Source organism: Euprymna scolopes, chromosome 1 (genome assembly GCF_053919585.1).
Source record: "Euprymna scolopes isolate OS-2025 chromosome 1, ASM5391958v1, whole genome shotgun sequence".
In the NCBI taxonomy this organism is placed as follows: Eukaryota; Metazoa; Mollusca; class Cephalopoda; order Sepiida; family Sepiolidae; genus Euprymna; species Euprymna scolopes.
This window is the reverse complement of record NC_136482.1, coordinates 160,350,116-160,367,252: the sequence shown is the minus strand read 5'-3', so window position 1 is coordinate 160,367,252 and position 17,137 is coordinate 160,350,116. Positions and strand designations below refer to the sequence as shown.

The following is a 17,137-nucleotide window of genomic DNA, read 5'->3' as shown; positions in this document are numbered from 1 at the left end:
AAAAGACGAGCATACCTGTTACATTAATTTTATTTTTTTTAGAGGAAGCAACATCTGCTATAATTGGATGCTGATAACTAAGTTTATCCTTGCGGATCATTTAAATTGTGAATGCAAAAAATTTCAAATGCAATCCCTCACAGAAAATCAGTTTAAATGTCTGATATTCATTACAGACTTCAAATCTCCACAGGATTCAGACATTTGTATAGATTTACTTTCAAGACTAGACCAGAAGAAAAAAAAAAAAATATTGGTTTAGTCAGATGATTCGAGGAGGCAGCACATATACTAAAAAAAAAATTTATTAAACAGACCCGGTCTAGAGGTTAGTAGCAATTGTAGAAAAAGCAAACATTGTACAGCCTTAGAATTTTTAGCAGTGGAAGGGAGATAATCCCTTATCAATCTTTATTAGAGTTGCCTTCCCTTTATCAACCAATTTTTTTCACAAATATGAAACAATAAGCATAAAATGGAGACTACCTCAAAGAATACAACAATATCTATGGAGCCAGTAACTTTTCTTTTTTTACTTTTATAAAACAACCAACATGCCTGAGGACGGTCGAAAGCCAATCCAACTGAAACGTTGCACAAATAATAAGATGAGAACAAAAGTCCAATTAATAAAAATAATAAAAACATTACAGTTAAGGCTCTCACTACAGAGTTTCATCGTTTATTAAGCTTTCAATAAAACACCACGATGATACAGTAGTCTAGTAACTCATTTATAACAAGCAGTGTCTGAGCAAAGCCTAATAAACCTCCAACAAAGAAATACCTATCAAGTGCTTGCTAGAATTTTTCATGTTTACTTTCTCAATTATTAAATCATTTCTTTCTGATAGGTTCATAAGAGTAGTAGTTGAGGGGCAAAAATCAGAAGCTCACAGTATTAATGCCGAGGTCCATCCTAGACCCAACTCTTTTCCTGATCTACATTAATGATCTTCCAAATCACATCCTTACATCATTTGTAGACATTTATGCTGACGACACTACCATCTATGGTAGCACATCTAAGACAGTAAACGACCAAGTTCTCTCGAATTCTCTCTCCTCTGATCTTGAGCACGTAGTACAATGGGGAAAGGAGTGGCTGGTTACTTTTAATGCATCTAAAACCAAGCTTCTCTCTTTACATCATCAACATTCTGATCCACATCTGGCATCAATTGAAATGAATGGCTCTCGTCTTCAGGAGGCCTCAAGTTTTGACAAGCTTCTGGGCTTGACCTTTACTCCTGATCTTAAATGGAACACGTACATCAAATCTGTTGCCAAGGCCGCTGGAAAAATGGTGGGATCTTTCTATCGATCCGGTAAATATCTCACTGCTGATGCTATTCTCTATCTATATAAGAGCCAGGTACATCCAAGGATGGAATATTGTTGCCACATCTGGGCAGGAGCTGCTAGAAAGGACTTGTCCTGCCTTGATAGAGTTCAAAATAGACTTCGTAGCCTTGTAGGAGATGTCCTTTTCTCTTCCTTACAACCTCTATCTCACAGAAGAGATGTTGCGAGTTTGTCTCTGATGTATCGTTATTTTCATGGAAAGTGTTCAACTGAGCTTCAATCTATGGTTCCCCCTCGCCAAACTTTCACAAGAAACACTCGTCTAGCTGTACACACTATCAATAATTCCCCCCACTCTTTATCTGTGCCTAAACCTAAACTTAGATTCCATGAACAAAGCTTCTTTCTTAGAACTGCACGCCTGTGGAATTGTCTTCCGTTTTCCTGCTTTCCGGCTGACTACAATATGGTTGTGTTCAAGTCTAACGTAAATAAGTTCTTGATGAGCCGTTCTATATAAGTTATCAAATTTACCAAATTTTCATTACTAATGATTACTATGTTGTCCAATTTCTACTGTACACTCTTTAACCCTTATCCTTGAGTGGCCTCTTGGCCTTGATAAGTGGTAATGCCTATGTAAAAAAAAAATTAAAAAATTAAGCTTTAAACAAAACGCCTTGAATTTTGTAATCCTCAGAAAGGCAAAATGTCCAGCACACACACACATCATTTTAATTTGACAAGTAATTAAAAGAATAACAGACTGAAAGAAATTAAATTCAAAATTTGTGTCTGCAACCTTCAAAATCCATTTTGAAGGTCACAGACAAGTTATTGTAGATGACAACTCATTTTGTTTGCAATTTGACTTTGGACATGACCCTTATCTATCCCTACCACACATTAGGAAGCTGGCATTAACATAAACGCATCATATAGCTCGAAATGAGTTGGGTAACACAATTAAGCTGTTAGAATAGAAGGCTTTCTGGCATTTAGTGACATTTTATAGTAATGGGGTGGGATTTTGCTGCTGGACGCATTATCAGAGCATATCAACGTCTGATGTTCTCTTTAAGTGTAAGTGATAAGATCTTGGGTTAAAAACAAATTTGAGCAGCTGTTTAAAAAGTCCTATAAAAATGACTTACATTATCACCTTGATTGCGATTATTTTAATGATATTACCTTATGAGGAAGGTGGTTAATCACTCAGCAGGAAAAAAAAAAGACCTTTCAAAGAGTCAATGAACTCTTTTGCATATCAGCATGGTTAATGATTTCATATACGATAAAATAACTGTAATTAAGTTTTTGTGAGGATATTTTGAATCGCATGTAAATTCAGATATTAACTTAGTAGCATCAGATATTCACTTAGTAGGGTAAAAGAAAGAGGTTTTACCATTTAATTTTTTTTTTTTTTTTTTTTTATACTCATCTTCATCCCAAACAAGGTACATTGCCGCTTGAATGTAAGGGGCTACTAATTGGGACCATGCCTAAGAAATATTAAGATGTTGGTTTACGTTACATTTAAACTTCTGCATATCAGTACAGTTTGGGAAGCAGGCAGCAGAAAGGGAATTCCAAAGTTTAGCTGTTTGAGGGAAGAAACTGTTAGACTAGAAAACTTTCCAACATTTGGGATCTCAACAGTGAAGGGGTGTGATTTTGTTGCTAAGCGAGTTTGTCAGGGATATGTACATTGAGGTGACACAAGTGCAATGAGTTCATCAGAGCACATTTTATTAAAATACTTGTAAAACAGGCACAGGGATGCAACATTGTGGTGATGGGACAGGGGTTAGAGCCTAGTTGACAAAGTGGGAACTATATAAATTAGATTTAGTGGGAGATGAACCAGCCCAGATGTGGCAACAATATTTGATGCATGCGCGAATGGTCACCTTGTGAAGAATCTTATGTCCTGCCACACTTTCCTAAACAAAACATTGATTTCGAGTTTAGATCAACTCATCAGCTTAAGTGGCCACTAGATAATTTAAAATTTATATTTACTTCTAAATAAAATGTATTTCTTCCACAAAGGCAGAATGAGGGGGGAAATATATATTTTCATAATCTTTTAAAAACTAATGCATATGATTAGTTATTTTTAGTACCCCTCCCCACCCCCAAAAATGAAACGGGAGGGGGGCGTTTTCAGAATAGCAAATCATTTTCATCTGGAAATTAGTCGGACATTTTTGCAACTGTGAAGACATTTTTTGATAAAAAAAAAATAATTTTCTGTATATTCAATCCCATAAACAATTTTTTTACTTTTAATTTTGCAGTTTAGAAAATTTACAAGTATTTTTTTTTTTTTTTTTGTATTAAAAAAAATTTTTTTTAACTTTTTTCAATGTAAAAAAACAAAAAATTAGTCGGACATTTTTTTTTTTTTTCTGTTGGGCATTGCAGTGACATTCAATGTAGTGCCAAACTTGTTCCTTCTCTAATCACCTGTCAAATTGTCACATGATTTGAACATCTCTTGAGTTTGTTGTTGTTATTATTATTATTATTATTATTATTCTAAGGTAGACTAGCTTCTCTTTGGACAAATGCATTAGCTGTGTGCAAAGCTTTTTCTCACTTCAAACAGATTCAGCATAAGCAATATTTGATATAGAAAAAATATATGTTGAGACTTGGACGTTTAAATCGGATATGATCTATGTAAATTACCATACAATTGATGATGTTTTTTTTCTTCTAAAAATACACTTAATATCTGCAAATAACAACTAATCCTTTTTTTTTTTTCAATTTGATTGTTTTATATTCTTGGTCTCTTTCTGTTGGAAAACTTTTGCTCTGCTGAAACATCTTTTTGGATTGGTCCATGCAACAATGAGATGTCCTTATTGATAAAAGCCATATGCATAGCTACAGATTGGATGCTGGTGTGCCAACTCTCAATTCATCTAGTGTTATTGATCTTCATATCAAATTATCATACTCTAACAATGAGTTTCTATCCTGAACGCTTTTACAAACCTACCAAGTTTAATTTGAAGCATATAAAACTGTATAAAAAAACTTAGTGATGGTGAGATCATGCCACCCCCACTTCTTTCCTGGGGGTCTTAAGCAGAACATAAATGGTGTTTTTGGATGGGGGTAATGAGACCTCAAATTGACCAGTTAACTGCAGATTGTCTGTAGATGTGAGAGCAAAACTCAGCACTCTGCTATACCAGCTAGAAGTTTATCTGTCAGATTCAATCACCTTTCACCTGTCATCTGACCTCTCGGCTCATTTGACAGCAACTTTCTTGACTTCTTTGTGTGGAGTGTGGTGGAACAAGACACCACTACAACACAAAGGACAAGCAAAGGGCTAAGATTATTGGGGGTTTAAGTCGAGAGACAGTGACAAAAGTCTATGGCCAGTGCTGTGGTTGCCTCATGCTGTCATCAAAGCTGTGGCCAGGTTCATTGAGTGAATGAAGATAAACAGACCCGGGTTTGATGAATAAAGTGTAATGAAGCTTGTGGTTATAGTTAATCAACTTCTTCCAATGCCAATAAGGATTATAGACTATATATAATAATACAAATTAGTGTTTTAGAAACTGTTGGATTTATTATAATATAGATAATCTAGTAACATCTATATATATATAAAAGGCAAAATGTGTGTGACCATTTTGTGTATGTCTCGCAAAGGCTTCTTTCGCACACGCTCCCGGGGGGGGGGTACGATCGCTTAGAACTATTTATATACCCGCTAGATAATAATATTTACGATTTGGGAACGCGGGTCGCCTCTACATTTATTTACGTCGACTTTCATGAGATTCGCACTATTTCGCTCTGTCGGCTGTTTGTCCTGCTTTTTAGTATAAATAAAGTGAAACTAAATTCGGTTCTCGGCATCGCGCCGGGAAACGTCCAGAAGCAATCAGCTTTGTGGGGCGTAACTCCTCTTATATCAGACAATTGCAATGGGGAGCTGGTTCTCAAATGTTGGGGAGGAAAAAACAGTCAAATTTGGGTTAGCAAAAGTTTAACTGCGTGACTTCTATTTGACCTAATTAATTAGGTCGTCAAATAGAAGCAGCCGAGTTAACTTTTATTGCTTGCAGCCACCTGTTTTTAATACTTAAATAAATAAATTCAAACGTGTTTCCATTGTATGTCGCGGTGGCCCAGTGGTTAACGTCCCAAGTTATTTTTTTTTTTTTTCACACTTTAATTTCCAACTTTGCCTGGATTTTTGGGTTCGATCCTCATACTCACCTACCAAAAAAAATTTTTTACCCCCCCCCCCCTCCCCCAGTTTTGATTTACCCAAAACCACACACACCTAAAAACACCCGGGCATCGCCGGATACCTCCCGCTAGTCTATAATATAAATCGCACCTGTCTGTTTAAATGTATGTATATTTGTTTGTCTGCCTAAAACTTTTGACACAAGCGACGGATTTTCACAAGATCAGTACCATTTTGAAGCTCAGCGTCTCTGCCGACAAATATCGAAAAATTGGCCAAAAAAATTAATTCCTTCACCCTCAACCGTGCAGTTTTCTACAAGGAGTCGATTTTTTTTTTTTTTTGCGAGCCATTTTTGCAAGTCATCATATTAGTTGGATAGACTTTGCCTAATTTTAATGTTGAGGATGAAGGAATTAATGTTTTTGGCCAATTTTTTTATATTTGTCGGCCGAGATTTCAAACCAAAATAAAAAAAAAATTTCACATCGATGACTTGTCTGTTTATATAAAGCAAAATAATTATTCGTTGAAAGATTACTTAACTCCGATCATTTACAGGTCAATGACTTAAGATCCTAATGTTCGTGTCAGCCCTATTGGTAAAGTCTGGCAATTTTTCAGTTTTAGTGATCTCAACCCTAAGCCAATAATTAATCTATGGCATGGATTCGGTGGCCAAGCAGAGCAGAGTCATCAAAGCTCACCATACTTCGGCTTATATTGAGAACCAGAGAGGCATGATCTCCTCCTCTCCCCTCTATAATTTAATCCATAATTCTCAATAATACATTAATAATTACAATTCCCTATTCTGCGGGAGTTTGACTTGCAAGACCATGAGTGATCAACGGATCTTTCTTCTTCATGGGTCTCAATCTCTCACTGTTACTCTGACAGGAGGAGGACCCTCCTCTCCTTGTAGACAGATATTCATAATTATAAATGTGTTTTCTAAATTTGTGTTAACCACAATTCCTCTTTGTACAATCGTTATCAGAATTTTAACCTTAGGAAAGTGTCTTTTGACAATTAATCAATCATCAACCCTTGTCTCATCCTCCACCCATAGCGATGGTGGTATTCCTGTTCATCTGCTTTTTTGTTAGTCTTGATAAGCAATTTTATCAGTTGACAGTTTCAAAAACTCGTTCACGCCTTGTAATAACAAATGATCAACCTCAGTAACCGGTGATAAACTTGGTCGGCCATATTTCTTGTTTGTTTATAAAGTCATTACTGTCCATTCATTTGTTTTGTGGCCTATACAAGGCAGATAGCCCAATCACTTATGACCAGATATTGTGGCGACTCTGTTGACACAACAACATGCTTTGAAAAACGCTATTACTGTTTCATCCATAACATTGATAGTTCCTATTTCCCAAATCCTCTAAAAAAAAAAAATAAAATAACAATGAAATTAGCAAGGCTCTCTCTCTTCATTATCGGATTAACATTTCCTCTTTTCTAATTTAAAGTAAAATAACCAGAACTCTTTTATCAAGTTCCAACAATTCTGGTGATCAATTTGAGAACAAGTTTTCTTGTAAGAATTTCTCTTACTCGTTTTTGCCTTTGGCAGAATGGAAGAGACACTCAGAAAAGCAACAAAGTCTCACCTTAAATTCCAAGAATATTTTATTTACAAGAAAGGTAAAATGAGTCCATAATTGCAAAAGAGTGCACCTCTTTAGCTTCGGCCAAATGGTGGGTAGTTTATGCCTCGAAAGGTGTAGGTAGTTTCTTCTGTGAAGATGCTGGTTGAGGGTTCTTCGAAATCCTTCCAGACTGGTCAAATAAGAACAACGCACATTGCGATCGATGTTCCATAATAAAGGATGCCCTCCTGCGGGCAATGATGATGAATGTAATTAGTCCATAAACATTTTTGCCTCAGGCTTGTATCCACATTTAAGTGAGCGGAGATAACAAATAGAATAGAACCCTGCCTTAGTTCATTTGGCACGGAGCGAAACACCACGCGTCTGCTTTGCTCGACACAGAATGGAAAATCTGTTTGAAGAAACACAATATTCCCGCCAATTCCTAAATCCTCCGCAGCAACTGAAACAATGCAATTTCATTGGTCAAAATAATCGCGTGATTGGAACAATCTAGCAGTTATCGCCCTTGCATTCTGAAATTTCTAACATTCTTTCACCCAAAACCCAGTGCATGCTGGCTATAATTTGATTCAACAACACGGTCACATTTTGGCTTAGAATTGTATAAATTTATTTTGTTAGAGTTTTAAATTTCCTTTTTCTTTCTTTACCATGTTACTGTCTGTATTGCAGTTTTTGGAATTCCTATACTGTGAATTATTTCTACATACACCATTTGTATATGTAGAATATTTCAACTGAAAAGATAAAATTGTGAACAAATTCTGTGCTGTACTTGCTGTGTAATTATTTTCAAATTTGATAATGTTCTTTTACAATATTTGATTACATTGATACTCATTGGAATCTCTATTATATAAAAGTCACTTTGTGTGCATGTGTGCAAGTTCTTTTCTCATAGGTTCCAAAATCGCTGAGCCTATTTTTTGCAAATTTCACACAAAGCTAATTTATATGTCCAGCAGTGTACTTAAAGGCTTTATACAGAAATTCATTCCATAAGTATAGAAAATCGAAAAAATCTGATCTTAAAAATAGTCTTTCTCTCTTATAGATCATAAAGAATTTTTACAGGGGATTATTTTATGTTACACCGGCCAATTAAAATAATAAAATTTCAGGAAATTTCTTTAAAAAAAAATTTATTGTCATCTAATGATATAGCTTAGTGGTAGAGCATTCGACTATAGATCGAATGATCCCCGTTCAAGCCCAGGTGTCCATCACCATTTTTTAATTTTTTCTTATTAATAAGTTCAATTTATGATAGAAGTAAAGGTACCATTTAAAATTACCGCAAATCATTTCTTTATTTGCATATTTTAAAACTAAACATTAATCAGAAGTGACTTTTCCATGGCATTCATCGTCAGGCCCAAATATCAGCTGATACGATATTGTAAACAAATACAGACGGAATTTGACGAACAATATTATCATTATTATGTCTTTATTATTTTTTTGTGCAAATTATTCCTCGTAATATATAAAAATCAATAGAGGATTGATTCTATAATAATACATACGCAATCTGCATAAATTAAAATATGTTTAAGCGTATTGAGTTGGCAACGCCAAGTGTGCAACTAGTCAAACAATCCGAGGGGTGTGCAATAAGTAATGCCCCTGACCCACTTCTTATAGTAGTAGAGCAACAAAACTTGGCACAGTTATTAGTCTTTCTCTACATAAGAACCACCCAGAGTTATGCATCCCATCGTTTGATGCAGCTCTGGAGACCGTTTTCGTAGAACACCCCAGGTTGGTCCTCCAACCCTGATGTGACTTCAGAAATCAAGGTTGCATCATCTGGGAAACGCTTTCCTTTCAAAATCAACTTCATGGCTGGGAAGAGATGAAAGTCAGAGGATGCAAGGTCAGGAGAGTAGGGAGGATGGGGGTTGATTTCATTACCACACGCCCGTGCTTCTGATCTGGCGACATGAGAGTTATGGCCCGGAACATTGTCCTGCAGGAAGAGGGTACCTTTGCTGATCTTGCCCCGCCTTTTGATTTTGATAGCTTCCCTTAATTTCCTCAAAAGTGAAGCATAATAGGCTCCTGTAATTGTGGTACCCTTTGCCAGGAAATCTATCATCACTACTCCGTCCTAGTCCCAGAAGACTGTGAGCATGACCTTGCCAGCGGAGGGCTGCACCCTTGCCTTCTTTGGAGGTGGTGAGTCCAAGTGCTTCCACTGCATTGACTGGGCTTTTGTCTCTGGGTCATAGTGATGGACCCAGGTTTCATCCTGTGTAATCAGTCTTTTGAAAAACCTTGACTCATCTTCTTGGCACATCTCCGAATTCATCCTCGAGCACTCGACGTGTTCTCACTTCTGGAATGGTGTGAGCAACCTGGGAATCCATCTGGCAGACACCTTATTCATATGCAAATGGTCATGAATGATAGTTTCCACAGACCCTGTACGAATCTGAACATCTTGGGCTATTTGGCGGATAGTAATGCGCCGATCTTCCAAAATGGCAGCCTCAACTTGACGGACAGATGCCTCATCAATGGCAGAAGCAGGTCTGGGAGCTGGGAGCAGGTCTGGGACCTGTTTCCACAGACTTCCGGCCATGTTTGAATTCAAGATGCCAGCGTTTTACAAGGTCATATGATGGGGCATTATCACCATAAGTTTCTTTCATTTCATCAAAAGTCTCCTGTGGTGTGCGTCCTTTCAAATACAAAAACCGGATCACTACTCGGCATTCAACAGGCTCCGTTTCACACCTGACTAAGTTCAAACACCTGTAAAACAGAAACCACGATTAGTTCAGAGCTGTAATTTGCCACATAACCTGTAGAGATATAAATCATTGCACATGCAAAATTTCAGCTAGATCAGAAATCTGGAAGTGGGTCAGAGGGCATTACTTATTGCACGCCCCTCGTAACTTATGAAAAAAATAAGTTTTTGGATATTTTACAATCTAAACTGATTATCATTAACTTTGTTGATGGTGAATTTCTTTGTTATCTTTTAATTATTCTGTGTTAATGAAGTTTCCTTTCCTTCTATCAAAGTTTCCTACAAACAGCATTTATTATAGTCTATCAGCAAGAAAAAATATCAATGTAACTTTATCTTGAATAAAAAAAAAAATTATTTTGGTTGAAAGCCACACATCTACTTCAGTGTTGCATGCTAAAACATTTTTAGACATTCTCAAGTTTTTGTCATCAGTTTGATTTTGTCCTGTACTCGCTTAGCTTATGTGGCCTTTCTTTTCTATTTAGGTTTTTTTTTTTTTTTTCTCTCAACATTAAACAGTTTAAGGTCTGCTTTATTGAAATAATCTGTTTATTATTTCGGTGTCGTCGTCTTCTTAAACATTTCTCATGATGTCTTTACATACTTTACTCGTTAATTTAGTTTGAATATTTAATATTATACATGTCCATTATATTCTCCTACCATTTTAATTTTATGGTGAATAGTTTAAGGTTGTCATGGTGACTAATGTGGATTGTGGAATCTCTGTTAGATATGTTGTATCCAGTTATGCACTAAAAAAAAAAAAAAAATAATGAACGATTCCCATATCCCACTACATAACTTTTCAATGAAAGTTTATAATATCTCTTGTATCGTTAAATGAACCCAAAAGCATTGTCATGAAACCGACACACCATCACACTATTTATGTAAAAGTGCATTTCGTTAAGTAATTGGACAAATACTATTTTCAAATTATAAGTTTGCTTTGAGCTAACCTCTTTGAGTTGCAGTATCTGAGGTTATAAACGAATAAATTGTTACATCCTGATAAATCTTCTAGTTCAGTTCATACGATCAAATGCCAAAATTACCCATTTATTTTTTGCTTTTACTTTTGTGATTTGTTTTTTTTTTTATAAAAAGTCTTTTTTCTTGTTGGTTTAATAACGTTTTTAGAGTTTACTCGTACGCAAAGATTTATGATTGAAGAAAATAGGATATTTGTTTATCAATTTGCATAAGTGAATTTATTTATTTATTTATTTTTTGTAACTCGTAAATTAATAGCCTGATGTATTTTTGATAAGTGTTTGTAGGTTGTTGGTTTAATAACGTTTTTAGGTTTTTGTTTATCAATTTGCATAAGTGAATTTTAACTTGTAAATTCAGCCTACTAATAGCCTGATGTATTTTTATGATTTTTTATAAGTATTTTTTGTTTGATAACGTTTTTAGAGTTTACTCATAAGCAAAAATTTATGATTGAATAAAATAAAATTTTTGTTTATCAATTTGCATAAGTGAATTCCTTTACTTTTTTTCTTTTTTTTTTAACTTGTGAATTCATCCTAATAATAAGCCTGACGTAGAAAGCAGAGAAAGCATCAATCAAAATCTTGTATTAATAGTTTATTAAACATCTATACAGCCATTTTACAAATTCTACACGTCTACAAAAAGTAAACAGCGTCAAATAGCGTTTTTTGTGCTGTTTGGTTGAAATTGATTTCATTCTCATTTCATATTCACTTTTAATTTCTTTTTTGGTTAATTATATTTAGGGGAACATTTAACTATCAATTCATCTTAATGAATCGGCATATTTTCTGTATTTATTAATTTCTTTTCATTAACTCTCTTTAATAGATTTCATATGCAGCAGACCATAACCAGATGAACAATGTTTTTTTTTTTTTTTTTTTTTTTCCTCTATTGAAATGCCTTTGCCTAAATAGGTTGACTTGACTTGAATAATCATCTTGAAATTTTGTTTATATATATTTTACTTTCATACCTACAGAATTTTATAGTTTTTGTAAACTTTTGTTCTCTCACCTTTTTGTTTAAGATGTTTCGGATAATATTTCGTAGTATTTTATGAGTAGGTGATGTGACTTTTTATACTATTCTCTGATCGCTTTGGCTGTAAATTATAATATGGTAGACTGGTCGGAAAGTAATTACACTTTTCACTGTGATGATTATGAGTCAACTAACTTCAAAGCAAATCTTTGGAAAGTGTTGTGAATTAGTTTCTCTTTTTTATCCAACACTGTTTCATTTATAGAGTTTAATCCTATGGAGGATAAAATATTGGCCATTGATAGATATGCTACTACAAGCACATTTAAAAATATGTGCCGTGTCCACACATGCAGAGTTAGAGTAGCATATTTATCGATGGTCAATATGTCATGACTATGCATGCAGTGAAGCATATCTGAACAATGAGATGAATTAAATCACAGATTTTTTAATCTTGTGGTTCAAAGTCTTACAAAATATTGTTGGGCGAAAATATTTTTTATATAAGACAATCCCAGCCAAATAAAATAGCTCAATATACAAGATAGAGCAAAGTAAAAATTGTAGGTTTTATATTTAATTTTTTCAGTAAAATATAGAATTTTTAAAAACAAAAATTTATTTATTGACCAAGGAATATACAACATTTAAAGTTCTTTCCCTTAATCCATGGATTTTCGATGTTGTCTCATCTCTCCAGAGGAAAAAAATCTATGGATTAAGGAAAGAACTCTAAATGTTGTGTATTCCTTGTTCAAATAATTGTTTTTAAAAATTCTATATTTTACTGCAGAAAATTTAAATATAAAATCTACAATATATATATATATATATATATATATATATATATATATATATATATATATATATTGTTTCACTGCATGTGTGGACGCTGCACATATTTTTCAAATGCCTTTATTGTAGAATATCTATCTATGGTCAATATGTCGGCTGTAGTTTAAAAAAAAAAGTTTTAAGAAATGATAGATGTTTACGTATCTGATAAGTCTCATTTTGGAAGATGACACACTTTGGAGAACATAAGAATTGAATAGGATACATGAAAAGCACTAGAGATTTGTAATAAAAATGGATTATGTCATCTTTAACTGTATTTGAACATCTGAAGCTGATTTTTAAAAAAATATATATTTTTTGTCACTAAGTGGCAGAATATTTTGAAAGAAGTTAAAAATCTTTCAAATTTGTGGGTTGCCTGTAAACATTAAATTCAAAATTTTTATTGCATAAAACTGTAGTTGTTGAAAATGAAGGCAATTACCATAAAATTAATTCAACTTGCATGTATTTTTTTTATATATATATATATATATATATAATCATTTTTGGTAAAATGTAATTACTTTCTGATCCCCTAAATGTTTTGTTTCTCTTTCACAATGGAATAATATTTCTTTCTCAGAAATTCAGTTCTTTATTTCTGTTTTGTTCAAGAGAATTTCTTTTCCTTCCCTCCCCTTTCACATTTATTTGTATTTGCATTTAAAAATTTTTTCGAGTGAGAGTTTTGATTTCTTGCCCGTTCCTGACGAAACAAATGGAAACTTTATCTCTACTGGAGTTTTTAGATTGACAAGAAAAAAATTTTAAAAAATGGATCTGTTCCAAATTTTAGGATGCTTTCATCTAATTTTGGCTTTTTGTTTTACCCACATATGGCTGTCACATCTTCCAGTAGTGAGAGAATCTGTTGATAGTAGTGTGCGATATACCCCCCCTGCTTGTGTTCATGGATGTGTAAGATGTCCAACAGCCCAGGTTAATCAGAGAAAATCGGTAAGTTTGCAGGTATGTCAGATTATTCTATGCGTTAGTATCTTAATTCTGATCTCATTATAGAAGATTTCCGTTTTGTTGATATTTGTTTCTGGTGGTTTGTCAGAGAAAACTCTCTTTTCAACAGCCAACTTGATTCTAGTCACTTATATCAGTCGGGTTTCCTATTCCTCTTTAAGTATGCACCTCATTATCGTATAATATTTTGAATCGTTGGTTTTAAGGACGTTAGTAAAATGTTCAATTTACTTTTCACTTGTCTTTGCTACTTTAAAATGCATTCTAAACGATGAGTTGATATTGTAGTTTCAGAAATCATGGAATTAGGTTTGTTGCTTTGTTTTATTTTCATGAAATGTGCCGAAAAGATTAGTTGGTTTCGAAACTTCAATTTGTTTTTTTTTTTTTTCGTGAAAGTTAATAAAATAGTATTTGACTGTTCTCGTCAGAAATAGTTATCTTCTAAATTTGTCAGAAATTTTAACTTGTTTAAATAACTCTTAAATGGTTAACCAAATTTCTGCATCCATCAAAACTTTACTCTCTCTCTCTCTCTCTCTCTCTCTCTACCCCAATCTATTAAAAAAAAAACAAAAAAAAAAAAACTCTTGTCATGCCTGTCATTTTCTAAGCATATGTGGTCACTATATTCTAGAAATTCATAAGGGCCAGATTTTCTTTGTTAATACAATAAAAATGAAAATTCGGTTAAGTTCTTAATGTACTGAATAACGTGTTTTGAAAAACAAGTTTTCCTAAAATCTACAAGGGTTGATTTGTTTTTAATCTAAGACAATAACCTGCGAATATTATGTCGTGTTAACATTTGTTTGTTATGAGAAATATTTCAATTTTGATATCACAAAATTCACTTATAAGGTATTCAATTTAATATTTATTGAAATGTGAAGAACTTGTCTTGTTTAAGTATAGTGTTTTTTTTGTTTTTTTTTTGCATGGAACCTATTGTAGCGTGTAAGCACCTTTTTATATATATATACATACATACGTACGTACATACAGTGATTGGAAAGACTAATTAAATATTGCAATTACTTTCATTTATGAATTGATGTATGATTTACTATTGTATAAATTTATGATTTTTATACAAATAAATTATAGCTTTGCGAGAGAATTATCTGATTAGCAAGTTATTTAAGGGTGGTTTGAACGAGAGCTTGAATTATGATAATCTGCATGCTCTTATTAATTCATGAGTTTAGAGCCATTTTTTTTCTGTTTCATATTTATACATTTCTTCCAAATCTAATTGTAAGTGAACCACTTACATTGTGTATGTTGCTTCCAAACTATTTTTGTTTTGATGAGGTAGAATTTTTGTATGTTCAAACAGTTCAATTTCTTGAACAGAATTTATTTTTAAATTATGCTGAATAAACCATATAATTTCTTTGTCATTAAATCATAATAGATAATCTTCCCACCCATCCTTCCCTTGTTTCATTAATTAACATTATGTCGTGATAAATTTTGCAAACACTTTGAATACATTATTTGTTTAGGCTGAATGGATATATTGTCTTTGTTTCTATTTCAGAAATTCTAATATTACAATTTTTTTTTTTTTTCCGTCTGTGGAAATTGTTTTTTGTTTTTACTATTATTATATAAAAAAATATCAATAAGTACACATTGAAATAGTTCATAAGGACTTTTTTTTTTAAATTTTATTTCAGTTTTTCTGTTTTGTCATCAGAATTTTGTAATGATTTCTTCACCAGGTTGAATATATATATTTTTTTCCTCTCCTTAAAAGGGTGAGTATATCTTATGCAAGCCTTGGTGGGAATATTATTTTTCTACATTTCTAAATGTGTCTTATTTATATTTCAGTACAATCCCAAGGTCCTCCAGTCCAGGCCTACCAACAGAGCCAATAACAAAACCACTGGCAACCAAAAAACGGTATGATTTATAACTAGGGCTGTGAAAACCGCATATTCTTCTCATTGTTTGGATTCTTGAGTATATATCTGTTAATATCTTATGTTTTTATAAAGACTGATGTGGTTTTTCGTTGATTCACTGTGTCTTACTGTGTCCGGTATATACTTGAGTCAAAAGAATGAAAAGAATATTGTTATCACAGCCCTGTTTAATAACATTGAAAATTTATGTAAACGCTTCTTAGTTAATCTGCAGTTACCATAGCGACCTGATAAAAAAAAAATAAATAAATAAATAAGAATTCACAAAATAAAATAATTAAGAAAATTTTACAGCAGATTTATAGCAACACACAGACAAAAAACTATCTGATTTAAATTTCAATATTAAACTCTGTTTCCATGACAACACGAGCATCATTAACGCTTTCGCTTATAGTCCGGATTTAAACACTGACTGCTTCCAAATTCACTAAAATTAAATCAGATAAAAAGATTGACAAATAAAATAAAAGAAGAGTGAATATGACGATATAATGATGTTATCAGGTAAAGTAAAAAAAAGTACACACAATGTCTGCATGTCCAATCTTATTGGCAGATGGCTTTTACACTGCCCGTCACAACAAAGTATGTAAGTACCTCCATTGGAAGATCTGTGGAGAGATGCAACTTGACAGAGCAACGAACATCTGGGAACATGAATCACCACCGATAACATCAAACGGAAAAGTGATCGTGTTCTATGACAGACATACAGGCGGGCAGATACATAAAAGACAAAGCTATCAAACCAGATATTGTAATATGGAACAAGCTCGAAAGAACTGCGCTCATTATCGATGTCACAGTCCCAAATGATTTTGGCCTTAATAGAGCTGAATGGGAAAAGATAACAAAATATCAGGACCTAAAAAATGATCTAAAAACCACATGGTTTCTGACAAAAATAAACATTATACCGGTTGTGGTAGGAGTAACTGGTTTAATAAAAAAGAACCTTCAGAAATACTTAGAAGCAATCCCTGGAAGACCAAGCTGTAACGAGATACAAATAGCAGCCATAAAGGGAACAGCATCTATTCTTAAAAGAGGCCTCGGATATAAATTTAAATCATAACAGAATTAAGTGTTAGCTCCAGGAGGGGAGCCCCTTGATATCTTAAAACTTACTGAAGTTAAAAAAAATCACAATGATTGAAATACCGAATTAATTTAAACTAAGTTGTGTTTCTTCTCAACTACCTACCCATTTCCAGTTCCGTTTTTATGATATTTTCCTCTTTTTTTTTTTTTTTTTTTTTTTTTTTTAACATCTCGTTTGGTCCCTTTCTTTCTGAAAAAGTTTATATTTCCAAAATATCAAAGACTTCCACCATCCCAGTTACCTCAAACAGTAAGCCTATTTTACTGGTTTGTATTTGTGATTGATTTGGAAAATAAATGGATATATGAAGATACTAGCGGGGGGGGGGGTACCCGGTGTTTCCCAAGTGTTTGGAGGTGTGTGTGGTTT

At 33.4% G+C, this 17,137-nt stretch overlaps 1 protein-coding gene across 10 annotated transcripts in view; it reads left to right on the top strand.

Annotated features, from left to right (window-relative positions):
* Positions 1-17,137, top strand: part of LOC145276914 (uncharacterized) — a 229,912-nt gene that overhangs the window by 199,570 nt on the left and 13,205 nt on the right. For 5 of the 10 annotated variants that reach the window (XR_013868060.1, XM_080128431.1, XM_080128413.1 and 2 more), the window contains one exon: positions 15,569-15,640. Coding sequence is in view for 9 of the 10 variants with exons in the window: in XM_080128431.1 (XP_079984557.1) it covers positions 15,569-15,615 (47 nt within the window). In the remaining variant the exon portion in view is untranslated. Of the gene's footprint in view, positions 1-13,610; positions 13,724-15,568; positions 15,641-17,137 lie in introns of all 10 variants that reach the window. The other 5 variants (XM_080128382.1, XM_080128423.1, XM_080128399.1 and 2 more) reach the window with 2 other exon arrangements.